The sequence below is a fragment of the Mobula hypostoma genome, chromosome 4 (genome assembly GCF_963921235.1).
Source record: "Mobula hypostoma chromosome 4, sMobHyp1.1, whole genome shotgun sequence".
In the NCBI taxonomy this organism is placed as follows: Eukaryota; Metazoa; Chordata; class Chondrichthyes; order Myliobatiformes; family Myliobatidae; genus Mobula; species Mobula hypostoma.
The window spans coordinates 124,017,618-124,035,148 of NC_086100.1; the positions used below are offsets into that span (position 1 = coordinate 124,017,618).

The 17,531-nt window shown below is 40.2% G+C and overlaps 1 protein-coding gene across 2 annotated transcripts in view; it reads left to right on the forward strand.

Moving 5' to 3' along the window:
- arhgap10 (Rho GTPase activating protein 10) overlaps nucleotides 1-17,531 on the forward strand; it is a 212,224-nt gene that overhangs the window by 120,600 nt on the left and 74,093 nt on the right. For both annotated transcript variants that reach the window (XR_010017730.1, XM_063046452.1), the window contains exons 8-14: nucleotides 1,553-1,682; nucleotides 3,967-4,073; nucleotides 7,474-7,568; nucleotides 10,210-10,288; nucleotides 13,177-13,216; nucleotides 14,838-14,903; nucleotides 15,161-15,235. Coding sequence is in view for 1 of the 2 variants with exons in the window: in XM_063046452.1 (XP_062902522.1) it covers nucleotides 1,553-1,682; nucleotides 3,967-4,073; nucleotides 7,474-7,568; nucleotides 10,210-10,288; nucleotides 13,177-13,216; nucleotides 14,838-14,903; nucleotides 15,161-15,235 (592 nt within the window). In the remaining variant the exon portion in view is untranslated. The remainder of the gene's footprint in view (nucleotides 1-1,552; nucleotides 1,683-3,966; nucleotides 4,074-7,473; nucleotides 7,569-10,209; nucleotides 10,289-13,176; nucleotides 13,217-14,837; nucleotides 14,904-15,160; nucleotides 15,236-17,531) is intronic.

The window sequence follows — 17,531 nt, forward strand, 5'->3', positions numbered from 1 at the left end:
GTCCTGACTGTGTTCATCCCCAACACTGTGCAATAGCGGACTTTACTCTCTGGGCTGCACTGAGGTGGACTTCGAGTATAGCTGGAAGGTCACCAACTTGGTGAATGATGCCCTTTGGTCTCTCAGTTCATCAAGATTTCTGTAAGAGAATGATGCAGACTGGCACAATCCAGGCTGCAGTATGCATACTGAGAGTTGCACTGAAGCTTTGTGCAGCTATTAATATGGCTCTGTAGAGAAGGACCAAAGTCCAGGGTTCTACACCCACAAATGGGTCAGCTGAATTGGGTGGGGACCTCCTTTAAACAGTGAAAGGGTGATTCACTCCAGGGGCCGTATAAGTGCTATGTGTTTTTCTTTTGAAGTTTACTGAATGTAATAACCACAAAAGTAAAAGTTTTGTACTGTTTCTTCCTTTGTATATATTTTTGTTATAAATAAGTATGTCAGAATGTTAGGCCTTGATTAAGAATTAGATGCAAATATACACAGTTCTTGACAATGTAATGGATAGATAATATTTTGTTAGGTTGCATGTCTAAAACCAAGAGATTACAGTCATCGAGTTGGAAGTTCAGGGATAAGATGAAAGGCAATTCTTCAATGGTTGTAATTCTTTGAATTTCTCGCCTACAATAGCTGTAGAGGCCAAGTTGCTAAGTTGGAGGCCTGTCCAGGGGTTGGAGGACCTGTCTGAGTGTGTGGTTGGAGGACCTGTCTTGAGTGTGTGGTTGGAGGACCTGTCCGAGTGTATGGTTGGGTGGTTGGGAGAAAAGGGGCTTGTTCTGGTGGTGTTGTTTTTATTTTATTGCTTGTATTGTTCTGTGGAACATTGTGGGTATGCTACGTTGGCACAGGAATGTGACACTTGCAAGCTGCCCCCCAGGCAATATCCCAGGGAGAGAGAGGTTGTGTTGGTTGTTAATGCAAGTAAAGCACTTCAGTGTATATTTCAATGTGCATGTGATAAATAAATGAATCTTAACATATTCAGCAAAGAGATTGATGGAAATTTGTACATTAAGGGAACTGAGGCATTCCTTGGGGTGATTGCTGCTGGGAAGTGGTGCTAATATACATCACTAGGCTTGGCTATTTTAAATACTAGAGAAGTAGTGAGGGGAAGAATGGCTCTTTGTCGTTCTCGTGATACATCTTTCAAAGGTGGGACACTCACAGCTAAATCTGAACATAGAGTAGTGCGATTCCTGACCCCAAAGGTGCATAAATAAGTACCGATTTGTTGAGATTCTGACATATATATGGTGGGACAGCGGGAGTTATTGCTGACCCTATGTAATGGTCTTCCAAGCGAAGATAATGAATGGTGAGTATTAAAAGACTTGAAAGATTAAAAACAGCAAATGCTGGAAACAGTTTAGTATGTCTGGGAACAAAATGGGGTTAACATTTCAGGTTAAAAATCCTTCGTCAAAACTGTGAAAGAGGTGAAAATAGCATTTTTAAGTTACAGTAATGATCAGCAATAAATGTTCATGTCTGACTCCTTGTCACTGAATACTCATGGTGTGTTTTATTACTCTTTTTATAGGCAAGGAATCGATTTGAGGGTGCCAGGACTGAAGTGGAGGGACTAATGAACAAGATTAAAAAAAATCCTCATGAGCACACTCGAACGACCCCATTTACCACAGAGGGATACCTTTATTTGCAAGAAAAAAGTATACTCGTCTGTTGAAATACTGCTTAATCTAAAAGATGCTTTCATGAAAGAAGCTGTTAAACATGTCCAAACATCTTTGCTTCTGTGTCTGTTTTATCTGTTTCACTAGATAAAATAGTAGAACTTATGATTGGCAACAGTGTTCAGTTGAAGTTGGCTGTATAATTGTCAGATCATAAAGAAGATTTTTAAAAGCTGATTAATGGGGCAAAGTGATGATAAGTATGAGACCACAGAAAACTAGGTGGGCGGCATCCTTCTAGCAGAGGTTGCAAGTTCAGAAGGAAAGTGTAAGTTTAGCAATTCACACTGAAAAGAGTCTCTGTCAATCTGGGACTTGTTCTGTGAAACTTACCATCACATCTCTCGCAGCATGCTGTTGCAGGACTTACAGTAGTGTCCTTTGCTGGAACCCCGTCTTGAGGGAATTCTTCAATCACCTGAAGCTCACCAGTTCAGGCCCTGCATAAGATCGAAGGCTCTTTTCATTTGATTTGCACTATTCTAATCGCAGAAAGGGGAAAGTAAATAATTTAAAATTAACTGTAGTTTAATGATTTTTAAAAATATCTGCAAATTATTTTATTTTCAATTAAATTTATTTTCTATTATTTTCTCTTGAATTATTGACATTAATATCTGATTATTAGTCACTTAAAAATGGTAATTCCCTTGATAGTTTTGACAAAAGGTAAAGCTCAAATACTTTCTTTCTGTCAAACTTCATCAGGTCTTTTTGGGAATGGTTGAGACCTTGCTGCTCTTTGTCACATGGAGATACAATATCACCCGTACATCTATACCTGCTATGGCTCTGGGAGTATTGATTCTGGATGGCGGGTTTAGTCAAAGAAGAACCATTTGCAATCCGACACCCTCTCCATCATTGACAAAGTGAATTAGTAAATCGTAATTTTTAGAGAATTCAAGAAAACGGGCAAAGATTTTAAAATGTCCACGTCAAACTAAAGAACAAGCCACAATGACTATGATGTTTACAGCCTAGTTGTCATTTTGAGACTCAAAACATTAGCCTGACTCTAATGCCTAAAAGCGTTTCTTTAGAAAGAAATGTACCACTAAGGTTTATTGATGTCAGTCAAACAACATACTTGCCACTTTAATGATGGGGCTATAACACCAACCGAGTTTATACAAGTTGCCATTGCAATTTTGCTTTTAAGCAATGCCGTTGTTTATGACCATAGGTTTTGAAATATGATTTCATTTTTTATAGTCATAGAACTATGCAGCACAGAAAACAGGTCCAGGTCCTTTGTTCCAACTAGTGAGTGCCAACCATCAAGCATCCAGCTGCTCTCGTCCTACAATAATCCCATTTTATTCTTATACGTTTCCACTAATTTCTGATACCTAGTGGCAATTTACAGTGGCCAAATACCTTACTAATCCCTAGGTCTTTAGGATATGGGAGGAAATACTAATTGTCACAGGAAGAATGCATGCAAACTCCACAAAGGATTGATGGGAGCCTGAGCAAGAGTGGAACTGCTGTGCCTTAGCATCACGGGTACATGTCCAGTGTGGTAACTTGATCAGAATTTTACAATCTTTTCTCTGCCGTTAGCCAGGAATAAGATCTGTTCAGATTTGCTGGAGTATAAAAAGCAAGATGTGCTCAGTGCTACCTCAAGAAATTCAATTTTTGCCTTTTAGCATCCTCAAATTCTCATAGAGTACAGCACAGTAGTGGCCCTTCAGGCAATCACACCGACAGAGACTGTTTATCACAAAGTACTAATCCCATCTGCCGGCATTTGCATATTTAAATGCTGGACTAAATGTAGTGATCATATCTGACTTGGCTACCTCCTCTGGTAGTAAGCTCCAGATATTTATTTTTGTTAAAAAAAAACCTCAAATTAAGAAATTTGTTTCTTAAGTCTTAAAGCCTAATCTTTCTGCCTAATTTTTTATTCTTGTAAAAACTGGTTTCAGTGGTGTAGTGTCAGAATTGCTAATACAGAAAACTGCATATTGATGTGCTAAGAGTGGTATGAGCACATTTTTACTGCCTAGTGTTTGGTAAAGGTTTTTCCCCCATTATCAGTAAATCAACTTGCATTAATTTTTCAAAGGAAAATTAACTATCTTTGTTTTTAGTGATTCCTATTTTTACTTCAATAATAACTCCTATAATTTGTGCCTTTCATTTTCAGACAGATTCATGGTGTGATTGTAACATGGTTATAACAACTTGAAATTAATATGATAAACATTTTTTTAAGTTTTAAAGACATCTCGTGATTTCTCTGTTTTAGGAACAGGCCCCTTTGGTTCAAGTTGGGTGAAATATTACTGCACTTATAATAAGGAGACAAAGAGGTTTACCATGTTGCAGTTTGATCAGAGATCAGGTGGGAAAATTGTAAGTATTCAAACTTGTTTGGAGATTTCTCATACCCAGACAAAGCATTTTCCAGTGTTAGTGGTTTGAATCTCCCAGAATGCACTACAGTTACAAAACTTCAGTTTGAAATGCTACATTGTGAATTGATTTATAAATTTTATTATTTTCTTTCTGCATCCATGCTTCACAGACTGAAAATATAGTTTCTTTTTGGGGGAAATTCATATTTAACACACTTGCATAAATTGTTCCCTCACGAAATGTTGTAAGGAGCCCTTAACCTAAACATTTTAGCTACTATTTTACACCCACTTAGAGTTTTGGCTGCTGCTTGCATTTGACCTCTTGACAAATGTTTCTAAGAGGTTAGTTTAGACACAGTATCAAGAATAATTGTGAATTTAAGGAACAACAAATGAAGTAGACTAGATGCAAACATGAGGAAATCTGCAGATGCTGGAATTTCAAACCACACACATAAAAAATGCTGGTGAACGCAGCAGGCCAGGCAGCATCTATAGGAAGAGGTACAGTTGACGTTTTGGGCCGAGACCCTTCGTTGGGACTAACTGAAAGAAGAGATAATAAGATATTTGAGAGGGGGAGGGGGAGATCCGAAATGATAGGAGAAGACAGGAGGGGGAGGGATGGAGCTGAGAGCTGGAAAGTTGATTGACAAAAGGGATATGAGAGGATCATGGGATGGGAGGCCTAGGGAGAAAGAAAGGGGGAGGGGGGAAGTCCAGAGGATGGGCAAGGAGTATAGTGAGAGGGACAGAGGGAGAAAAAGGAGAGAGAGAAAAAAATAATAATAAATAAATAATGGATGGGGTACGAAGGGGAGGTGGGGCATTAACAGAAGTTAGAGAAGTCAGTGTTTATGCCATCAGGTTGGAGGCTACCCAGACGGAATATAAGGTGTTGTTCCTTCAACCTGAGTGTGGCTTCATCTTGACGGTAGAGGAGGCTGTGGATAGACATATCAGAATGGAAATGGGACGTGGAATTAAAATGTGTGGCCACTGGGAGATCCTGCTTTCTCTGGCAGACAGAGTGTAGGTGTTCAGCGAAATGGTCTCCCAGCCTGCGTCGGGTCTGGTCAATATGTAGAAGGCCACATCGGGAGCACCAGATGCAGTATATCACCCCAGTTGACTCACAGGTGAAGTGTCGCCTCACCTGAAAGGACTGTCTGGGGCCCTGAATGGTGGTGAGGGAGGAAGTGTAAGGGTATGTGTAGCACTTGTTCCGCTTACAAGGATAAGTGCCGGGAGGGAGTTTGGTGAGAAGGGATGGGGGGGATGAATGGACAAAGGGAGTCGCATAGGGAGCGATCCCTGCAGAAAGTGGCGGGGGGGAAGGGAAAGATGTGCTTGGTGGTGGAATCCTGTTGGAGGTGGCGGAAGTTACGGAGAATTATATGTTGGACCCGGAGGCTGGTGGGGTGGTAGGTGAGGACAAGGGGAACCCTATTCCTAGTGGGGTGGCAGGAGGATGGGGTGAGAGCAGATGTGCGCGAAATGGGAGAGATGCATTTGAGAGCAGAGTTGATGGTGGAGGAAGGGAAGTCCCTTTCTTTAAGAAAGGAGGACATCTCCTTTGTCCTGGAATGAAAAGCCTCATCCTGAGAGCAGATGCGGTGGAGACGGAGGAATTTCGAGAGGCCTGCCTCATCATTCAGTAGCTGATAGATTGATTCTCTGCCTCAAGACCACTTTCCTGTCATACTTTTGCTTCGTGTGATTTCTTTAATGCCCAAAGTTCCAGTCGTTTGTCTTCAAGATGCTCAATAACTGGACACATATGACTCTCTTGAGTGGAGAATTCCAAAGATGCATTTTTGAAGAAGTTTTTCCCCATCTCAGTGGTACCTGGCTTCCTCTTCGTGAGGCTCTGCTCCATAATTCTTACCAATCAATGGTCATTGGTAATAATTAATCCATCAGATTACTTTAAACATATTTAGATTTATGGTGACAACACTTAAAGTTAATTGTAATTTTAAGCCACCTACCATGTAAAGGGAATGCTTCATATGTTTGAGGTATTTTAATAGTGAGCCAGACTGTACAACACTGATTTTGAAGCTAATTTTGGGGTTTATGTGCTTCTCACTTGAAATTAATTTTCCAATTTATGTTGATAGCATTGAATGCCATTTGCTTAACTACAGTGTTCATAGTAAATGAGTATTTGATTTTCTTTTAAGGTTAATCGTTTCAACCACTCTTCATCCCACTGCATTCCAGACTGATTATTAAGTGCATATCCTAGTGGGTGCTGATGTGTACAGATGCTCTGATATTGTCTGTTTACTTACTAATGTGCTATTTGGAACCAGTGCAGTGGCCTTGAAGGTCTTGCATCCCCTCCCGGAATCTCTGTCTAATATTCTCATTCTTTCTTCAGCTGCAAATATTTAAGGAGATTGATAAATTACTGGATCCAAGAGGCATCAAAAGGGTATGGGGAGAGTCAGGAAAATGGAGCTGAGATAGATGATCAGCCATGATGGTACGGAATGGTGGAGCATACTCGAAATGCAAAAAGGCCTTCTCCTTTTCCTTTTCTTTATTTCTACATAAAATTCCCCAGAACAGAAACATGTTCTAGTTGTGTTGATGCAAGGCAAAAAGTGTAGCAGGAAACAGTCCAGTAAATTCCAGTGTGTGTAAATTTGGAACTTGCAGCATATTTCTCAGTTCCTTGAAATTGCCATTTCATTTTCACATCTACCACAATGTTATTTATCTTGTAAGCTTTGACTTAATATTTTACTGATAAACTTTCTTAGTTTAATTTGCGACATCAGCAGGTGAACTTGTAATTCATCATCTTGCTGTTTGTTAGTAAGAAAACTAATTATAGGAAAATATCAAAAACACTTCACAGAACTGGTGGTAAATAGCTTTTCGCTATGCTACCTAAAGAGAATTTTAAGAAGTACCCTTCAGAAAGGAAAGGAGATAAGAAGAAATTCCAGAGTTTGGGACTTTGAAGGCGTGGTCATAGCGTGAGGGTGATTGAATTCCAGGACAATGGGTTTTCAGAGGTGGGATGGAGCAAAGCAAAGCAAGTATTGGCAAAAGGTTAGAATTTTTAATTTGAGGAATTGATCCACTGAGAACCAGAGTAGGTCAGCAAGCATGTGGTTGATGGATGAACAGAAGTTGATGCAAGTTAGGACATAAAGTGAGATCATTGAGCTTTTGCTGCTTTAGAAGTAGAATAAGGAAGGCCAGCTGCGAATGTTTGGATGCTGTATTCTGTGTGAATGACGTAGTCAGATGCTGCTAAAAGTTAAGCTGCTAGTGTCTTAAATATTTGTGATACATTGATGTATGCCATAAAAAGTGTATGTTTTGATATGTTGCTTGATATGCTTCTTTTAAAAATGAAGTGTATTGTTTTTATCTAGGGTGAAGAAGATGCATTTATTCTTAAATCATGTACAAGGAAGAAATCTGACTCCATAGACAAGAGGTTTTGTTTTGATATTGAAGCAAAGGATAGGTAAGCATGGCTCTTTATACTTCATTAATTGAAAACACAACACCCATTCCACTGTTGTTCTTGTATAAGTTTCTCACACCACCGGCCCCCCCCCCCCCCGCCGATCTGTAAAAATGCACAAATTATCAGTGTGGTCCTTTGAGTTTTTTTTAACAGGCCTCTAGTCACCTCTGAATATATGATAATGTAAAGAGACTAAGTATTTCTTGGCTTAGGTGCCTTAAGTTTTTGGACTCCTGGGGGAAACACAGAAGTCTTGATCTCGCTGTCTAAGCTCAATAGTAAATCCAATAGTGAGCATGAACTTGTTTAGTTTCTCCAGGTTTATGCTTGGGAATCAGCCCCAGGTTTGGTCTAAACCATTTTATTTCGGGAATTGATGGAGCAACAATGAACAAAAGGAAGTTGCATTGTTGTAAATTATTTGTTTTTTAAATTATTTAAGTATTTTGTGTTTTAGTTGATTTTAGTATCTTTTCAGTAATACTGTATATTGAATTAATTTAATTTGTTAACAATGTAAATATTCCTGAATTTAAAGGCACTCGGAAATATTGCTGTTTGTTATGTCAAAGGTTTCTAGAGGTGTTTCATAGGTAAGACGATGACTAAATCACATTGCTGGAATCCATGTTGATGCTTAGCACTTTGTGCTTGGCTCCAGAATCAAGCAGGGTCATTTGAATTTGGGCAAGATTGGCAGAATTGAGAGCATGCCTTACCTGTGAGAAGTCCAGACCATTCACTCCAGCTGAACTCTCAATATTTGACCAAACATTCCTGAGCTTGAGCTTTATACCCGATTGCTTCTCCACCATAGTTCAGATCTTCCTGTCTGCACCACTAGCGTACAAAGTCTGCATATAGAGATCACAAAACTACTTGATTTTCCCTGTGGAGGCTATGAATATGGTGTAGTTTGAAGATCAGCTGTAAGAGTTCTGAGGAAGTTGCAGACACAGGCTGCTGCATTTAAATGATTACGTTGCACTGCTGTGCTTTCTCGCAGAACAAGTAGGAAAGTATGACATCAACTATGACCTAGAGTTGAGTAGTTTTCTTTGGAACACAACAGATGAAAGTGTAATTGTGGAACAGGACTCCAGCATAAAGGAACAAAGATAAAATTTGCCCAGTTTCTGTTTGAGTAGGGTAGTACTTTGCCATCTGCTGTGGTTCCTTTGTTCGGAACAGAGTAGTCTGTTCGGCCTCTTGTGCCTGCTGTAATCGGGGCATGGTTGCACTTTTACCTCATCCCCTACACCAATCACGTGAACTGCCCACAGGTAGGACATGTTGCTTGTATTCTGCCTACTTTCTGTTCTCCTACATTGTCTGGATCCAGAAGATGTTATGTGGACTTCTAATAGTGGGGCTTTGGGGAGATGACATCTACATGCCCGAAGAATACTCCAGGACAAATCTTTGTTGAGCTACTTGGCCAAGTCATTTACTAATCATATACCCCAATCTGTTCCTATTTAAAGCTTTTTCTCAGGGCCATGCCTTGTACTATTAAGATCCAGTTGCACTTATTCACCTGGAGGTGTCAAATGCAAGGGCCAGGGGAGCTGTTCTTGCATTGCCCAGTAAGAGGGGGCATGAGAGCATATGTACTGAAAATAAATAAGATGCATTCAAGGGCTCTGTTCACTATGGTAGAGGAAAAATTGTGTTCATTCATGGTGTTCCATCATCAGAGTATTGGACATAGAGGAATTGGGAGAATGGAATGGAGTCCTTGCAGAGGTAGAGTGGGTAGGACTTGTAGTCAAAGTCACAAACTGCAGATGCTGGAAGTCAAATTAATACACACAAAGTGCTGGAGTAACTCAGCAGTCGACATTTTGGGTCAAAATGAAGGGTCGACTGTTTACTCTTTTCCATTGATGCAGCTTGGCCTGCTGAGCTCCTCCAGCATTTTGTGTGTGTTACTTATAGTTAAGGTAGCTGTTCCACAACTTATGAATGATTAAACTTGTGAATGGGTAAGCAGTCCAATCACAGACAGGAGAAAATCTACAGATGCTGGAATTTGAGTTAAAACACACAAAATGCTGGAGGAACTCAGCAGGCCAGGCAGCAACTATGGAAAAGAGTAAACAGTCGACGTTTTGGGCCTAGGCCCTTCATCGGGACTGGAGGGAAAAAAGATGAGGAGTCAGAGTTAGAAGGTGGGGTGAGGGGAGGAAGAAACACAAGGGGTTTGGTGAATCTGGTGGGGGGTAAGGGGCTGAAATAAAGAGCTGGGAAGTTGATTGGTGAAAGAGATACAGGGCTGGAGAAAGGGAAATCTGATAGGAGAGGACAGAAGGCCATGGAAAAACGAAAAGGGGAGGAGCACCAGAGGGAGCTGATGGGCAGGTAAGGAGATAAGGTGGTCCTACAGACCATTAAATAAAGTGCATGTCATTTTGCACTGAATATGCAGTATTGAATCTGTTGTGGAAGAATTTGTGTTCTTTGTTGTGTCTTTGCACATTTGTTAGGGTGGCAATATTCTGCTTTAACTTCCATTAATTATTATTAACTGATGTAGGTTCAAATTGAAGAAATGTCATAGATGTAACTTGGAGAAAATTTGTATCCCATTTCGGCTTGTGTTTTTAGTAAATGTATTTTGACGTTGGTGTGTTTGCAGGCAAGGTATTATCACCCTGCAAGCTATTACAGAAGAAGACCGTAGACAGTGGATGGAGGCTTTGGATGGAAAAGAACCAGTAAGTTGTAAAGAGTGGAGACATGAGTACTGAGTGCATTAATGCTGCATGGGTGAATGAGTTAATACTGAGAAGTTTGTAGATTAGTATTGTGTGATACCACAAATGTTAATAGTGATATCAGCATGCAGTGAGATATAAGCCACTTCTTAAACTGTGCTGTTTTAAAATATATACATTTTCTGTGTTGTGCTCTGGCAATTTTGCTGTATTAAATTATATGGAAAATCATGCATAATTGAGTTGCCGTTGAAGATGTGGAATGATACTGACCTGATGTCTAACATTTGTAACTAGAAAATAAGGCCTATAATGATATTTGTAAACTTTGCAGTTCTTCCTGGTAAAGTGAGGGGGAGTTCTGTTGAATGTAATGCCACTTGTAATGAACATTTTCTGTTTGTGGCAAATGGCATAGTGAATTATTGGTGATTATATACCAGTATTCAGATTAGAACGCAGAAGTGGTAGTCCAATGCCCTAGTAGCCGAAGTGATGCCTTTGTGTTTTGGAATTTGTCCAGTAACATGGGAAATGTTTAAAATAGCTGGAGTTTGGTGGAATAATGAAACCTAGAAAGATTAAAATTATATATTTCAGGTAAATAAATTATTTATTCAAAGATTCAAAGTACATTTATTATCAAGGAATGTATAAATTATACTACCTTGAGATTTGTCTGCTTACATGTAGCTGCAAAGTATGAAACTCAAAAGAACCCAATTTAAAAAAAAGACCAACCCCCAATGCACACAGAGTAAGACAAAAAGAAAACACAAATCATACAAGCAACAGAAGCGAGTAGCAACAACAGCATTCTGAACCAAATTGTGTCCTTAGATCCAAATTCCTGTGCAGCCAGCAGTAGGCTCAAAGCCTCAGTGTTCAGTTCATCATATTAGCAGGGCAAATCGCCGCAAAGCTTGCAGACAAAAGCACAGTAGCTGGGGGTAGTCCACATCCTTAGCGTCGTGGAGAGAGGAGCCCCCAATTTATCTGGGCTGATATGTAGGTACCTCTCACTTTAGGACCCGGGCTTCACCATGGCAAATTGCTCTGGGTCTAGATTTTGCTGCTGAAGAAGCTGTTCTCGACTTCTCCAAAACAGCTTGGCGCCCAGAGCAATCCAACCTCGCCCGACTCTTGGCACGCTGCCTTTCCAGTCTATCTGTGCTGGCATTTTAAGATGTCCGAACAGTGGATTGTGTCTTGCATTAGGACCCGGGCTCTGCTGCGGCAAATCGCATCGAGCCAAGATTTCGCTGCTGATGAAGCTGCTCAACCTCTCCAAATTGGCTCGGTGGTGTGAGCGATCCACCCTCACACTGGAGTTTGTTGGACAGACACTGGAACTCCTCTGCCTCATCTTCTCCTCTCCCGAATCGTTCACTCCAACTGGCATCATTCCATCCCAAGTGCATCCATTTTGCAGTGCACCAGCAGAGCACAGCTCATGAATTTGTTTTGCTTTTGCTCACCTCTTCTAAAAAAGCATGTAAGCCATAAGACTGCATTGTTGCCTAAAATACACAGCTCAGAAAGATCTGATTATTCAAGCATATTTTTCTTCCTTAGCAGCTTCAAAACAAGTAAATCACACAGCACTTTTGGAAAGATGACAGTAGAGATCTTTGGTTGGAAAGAAATAGACGACATATGGCAGTGACTGAGAAAATAGGGGCCTGTGCAGTTATAATTCTACACCTTTCCTACCGCTGTACCACAGTCATTAATATGCCTGATTTCAGATAATGATGTGCCATATCCCTTTCTAGATAGTAGACCCCAAAATGGTCTCAAAGTTGAACTTGGTTGAAATCCCAATTAAAGCATACACACTTAGTGGCCACTTTATTAGGTATACCTGTACACCTCGTTAATGCAGATATCTAATAAGCCAATCATGTGACAGCAACTCAATGCATAAAAGCATGCAGAAATGGTCAAGAGGATTCGTTGTCGTTCAGACCAAGCATCATGATGGGGAAGAAATGTGATCTAAGTGACTTTGACCGTGGAATGATTGTTGGAGCCAGATAGGGGTGGTTTGAGCATCTCAGAAACTGCTGATCTCTTGGGAGTTTCACGCATAACAATCTCTGGAGTTTACAGAGAATGATGTGAAAAACAAAAAAACATCCAGTGAGCTTCAGTTCTGTGGGCTAAAGTGCCTTATTAATGTGACGTCAGTGGAGAATGGCCAGATTGCTTCAAGCTGACAGAAAGGTGACAGTTACTCAATTAGCCATGTATTGCAGCAGTGGTGTGCAGAAGAGCATCTCTGAACACACAACAGGTCAAACCTTGAAGTGGTGGACCATGAGCATACCACAGATGGCCACAGATTCTGTAAGGTCAATCACAGGAAAGTTTTAGTGGTTTAGAAGAAGTGGTGTAGGGTTGGTAACTTCTCATTGGTATTGTAAGGTTGTATACGTTTGCTGAAGGGATAAACAATGTTGCAGACTGGAAGGATTTGAATGTGATTAATCATTTCAATATTTGGATGTCATCTGTCTCTGGAGGTCACACTAAATTTTGTAACGTGTTTCAAACTAGGTCTGATATTCTATGGTGCTGTTTCCATTTATGGGTTATGTTTATGGGTCAGGGAAGTGCTATTGAAGAGGCCTTGGTGTGTTACAACAATGCAATTCTTGATGATAGGTACTGAAGTATAATGCACCTGTAGTGGAGATGATCAAAGTAAAGGCTGTAGTAGTGCAAATAGATCAGCAATTGCTATTGAAATTGAAAAAAGATTGAGGGGGAAAAATCACTATAGCCAAGGCTTTTATTTTAGAATTGGTTTTAATTTCCTTTTAGAATTTTTCTCATGTTCTCCTTTTCAGTGTAATTTGATGTAACCTTGTTTCCTTTAATGGCAGGTATACTTAATTACCAGGAGTAATTTAAGAAAAGAAGGATGTAAGTATAGGCATACAAATTTAACTGACTACTCTTGCAGCTTCATTTAGACCCTGAGCTCACAGTTTCAAAGGTTCAAAGGCCAATTTAATGTCAGAGAAATGTATACAAAATACATCCTGAAATACTTTTTCTTTGCAACCATCCACGAAAACAGAGGAGTGCCCCAAATGTTAGAACCTCTAAGTCCCCCCCCGCCAGCACCTTTCCCGCCCTCATGTAAGCGGCAGCAAGCATCAATACCCCCTCCCCCCACCGGCAAACAAAGCATCGGCACCCGCCACTGAGCACTCAAGTGTGAGTAAAGCAACTGCAAAGACACAGACTTGCAGTTACCCCAAAAACTTCACGTTTCACCTGGTATACGACATACCACAGGCTCTCTCTCTCTCTCTCTCTCTCCCTAATAAGGGAGAAAGAGGTGTCTTTGTTTTCCCAGCGAGTGGGGAGACATAACAAGCAACCTGCTGGTTTACAATGTTAAAAGTCTGTTACGTCGCTTTTTTTGAGCTCTTTACCAGAAGATCTCAAAGATCTCGGGTCTTCGGGCACATAGCCATAGATATTTTGACTCCCCTGAAGCACACAGGTCTCCTGCTGAGACACTGACTCTCAATCTGCTTATCTCCAGCCCCTGAGATCCTAGGCTTCCAAATCTGAGCTGGACTCTTAGGCTGAACCCTAGGCGTACTGAACAACAACGGCCCGTTATGAAACCCCGAGAGCAGTCCTGTTCCCGCAAAGAACCGAAGTCAGTGTGTAACTCCAGGTCAGGGTGTTTAAAAGAACCCTGAAACGGAAAAATAAAGATATTAAAGATGGAAATGGAGCTGTTTCCAAAGATGTAAGCAAAGGAGTTGCCGTTTAGCACCATCATCACTCTGCTCTGCCTCCAAATCTTTGCAAGTCCATTGGAGTCTTTCAAAGAACTAGATTAATTTCAATGGTTCCAGGTTTTTTTAATTGTATATATTCTGCGATATTAAATTCCTTTTAATATCAGAAAATGTATTCAATCTACGACCTGAAATTTTCACTCTCCGCAGACATCCTGGAAACAGAGGAAAACTCTGCAGAATGAATGACAGAAAAAAATGCAAGAACCTCAAAACCCCCGCCCCTCTCCTACGCACAAGCAGCATCAGCCCTTTCCCTCCCCCCATCCACTTCAGCATTCCTGTACTCACCATTTAAGAAATAGCAAACCCCACCCCCAAGAGAGCCCATGGTCTACAGTACAAAAAATAACTTCGTTCCGACATTTCAACTTAAAATTTTAATTTTCATTTTTAATTAAAAAGTAAGGGAAAATGATAAACACAAGGGATTCTGCAGATGCTGGAAATCTTGACCAACACACACAAAATGCTGGAGGAATTCAGCAAGTCAGGCTGCATCTATAGTGGAAAATAAAGAGTTTGTTTTGGGCTGAGACCCTTCATTTGGACTGGAAAGGAAAGCGGCAGAAGCCAGAATCATGTTCTTGCATGGTTTTCACTGTTTTTGCATATTGCAAATATGTTGTATAATCAGAATTAGCTGAAATTTTGTTGGATTTTTGTTTTATTTCAATGTAGTTAATTTTTTAGGATGTGATTTAGTAAGTTTCTTCTCTTTTAAGATGTTCAACTGGATGAAGTGGGTTTCAACATAATAAAGAAGTGCATCCATGCACTTGAAACCCGTGGTAAGCTGATTTTTTTTTTGTTCAGCATTTCCGAACAGTTCTATAAACTGAAGTATTTCAATTTAACAAAACTGCCATTGTAAATTTCTGGAAAAAATATTTGTAATCTTGAAATAAGGCAGGATTCTCTTGATGTGCATTTATCTTATTTTCTGATAAATGAAGAAATTTTGTATGAAATTATTTTGTCTGTAAGCAGCAATGTATACTAACAGTTTATTGATCATTGTTGACTTGATTTTTGTTTTGTTTCGTAGGACTCAATGATCAAGGTTTATATAGAGTGGTTGGAGTCAGTTCAAAAGTCCAGAGGCTGATGAATTTGTTGACTGGTAGGTGTTTTGTTAATTATGCAGACTAAAATAAAGCCCTTCAGGTCGACCACCTCGAATCTGGCAATCAGTAATCCGGTTCCACCGCTGTGTCGGACATAATTTTTGCCAGCCTAATTTCAAATTTCCCACATTGCCACTCAACCCGTCACCACTGTTTTGTTGGCACCATTAGCAGAATCAACTGCTGGCACTTGAAAGAAACAAGTTGTTCCTCTGTTATTCTGCATTTATTTTTATAACCTGTGCTTATCTAGCCCCAGTCATGTCTTCATTCAATAAAGGAAGTGTCTTTCATGGTGGAAAGCAGAAAACACCATGTGTTATCTATACAAGATGAGGTGGAAGTTCTGAAAAAATTTGACAGAGATGTCCTGCAACTTGTGTAACATTGGGACTTCCACAGTTTATGATATAAAGGCACAAAAAGAAAAGTTGCTCCAGTTCTTTGCTGACAGCGAATTGTTAAAACAGATGTGCGTAAGGAAAACGATGACAGATGGAAGATGTTCACAACTAGATGAAGTTCTCATGAAGTGGTTTAAACTCCATATCAGTGAAGGTGTAGAACTGTGTGGAGGGATGGTGAAGGGTCAAGCAAAATTTATTTACAGGGTATTTTAAAGGTAGGGTGAGGTGATCATCAAGTGGGTTAGGGGTGTTTATTTATTTAATCCTAACCTAAACACCTGTGATTTGGCAAAATCAGTAATCTGCACTGCACAGGTCCCATTCATTCTGGATTTATACTTTATACTTTATTGTCACCAAACAATTGATGCAAGAGCGTACAATCATCACAGCGATATTTGATTCTGAGCTTTGCGCTCCCTGGAGTACAAATCGATAGTAAATATTAAAAATTTAAATTATAAATCATAAATAGAAACTAGAAAAGGGAAAATAATGTGGTGCAAAAAAACCGAGAGACAGGTCGGGATATTTGGAGGGTACGGCCGAGGTCCGGGTCACCAGATTTGTGGTGGTCTACCTGTATTCCGTTTCAGTTGTGCACAAAATCTAATAGTGTTGATTGAGATCACTCTGTCCTGCTGCCCTTGCTAGCCTCCCCATTCTTCCTTTGACTGCGCTTGGCTTTCTTGGCACGGCAGCATCTATCAATTTTGAGATCAGACTGTCTGCAAAGCAGAGCTGGCCTGGCACCATCGCATCCAGTTCCTCAGTTCTGTTGGATCATGGGCCATCAGCTCTCTCATCCACTTTCACTGAACTTCCATTTGGAGGCTAAATTGGTTCCATCAGTCAGAATGCTGCTCTGAGCTACTGCTGTGGCGGGATCCTGGTTCCTAGCCCGGAACAATCTTGATAGCCATTTGATGCTATCTTTAGCCTTTGAACTTTTTAAAAAAATTGATAACATAAGGAAACAAATTGAAATCATGCATTTTTAAATCAAGGACATTGACCTCATTCGAATGAATGTAGATTCACTCTTTACGTAGTGCAAGTAGTCCCTTAGCTATGGCCGTTTATGCTTTGTGGCTGGACTCAGTGTCAAGTCCAGCTGAAACTGGCCAAGCAGCTCATCCTCTGACTTCCACGTTGTACTTCAGAAGTCTGGAAGTCAGTGTTTAACTGAGCTGTGCCATTAGTTGATCTCTGTGTAATTATCAAGCATAAGTAATTACAGGAGATTTATATAATGAAATGTAAGTGTATTTTACTCTTGCTGGCTGTGCAACCCTTTAAAAGAACCATGCAATCAGTTATACATCCTTGTTGTCTTGAAAAGTTTTCATCTCCAAATAGATATCAAATTCCTTGCGAAAATGTATCCAGCTTACAGCACTTCAGACTGTGTAGTATTCTGGGTGTGCGCATGGTGTTATTGTAAGCTTTGCATTGTAAACAACAGTATTCTAACTGCTGATACAACAAATAATTGCTCCAATACTGTGGCCTAATGATGTTGAAAAACTTATGCCCGTTGCCTGTAGTTCACCAGTGAATCAAGCTCAGGAATTTCCATGGGAAGCCACAGCCTGTTTCAGTTGGTAGGGTGGGATGCAGTTCCTTCTTCAGACAACTAAAGTTGTCCCCCAGGACCTTCGTTTCACAAAGTTGTATAATAGTCCGTTTTCTGTCACTCAATAGCAAGGATGCCCATATTGAGTGTGGTTCACTCAATAGCAAGGATGCCCACATTTGGCTCACAGCAAGATTGTTTGAAACATCTTTTGCATTTAGCCATGGTAGAAAATCGATCTTTGAAGATTGCCATTCTAAGCTAATTGTGGAGTAATGTAATGGGTGACAGATGACATATTGTTCATAA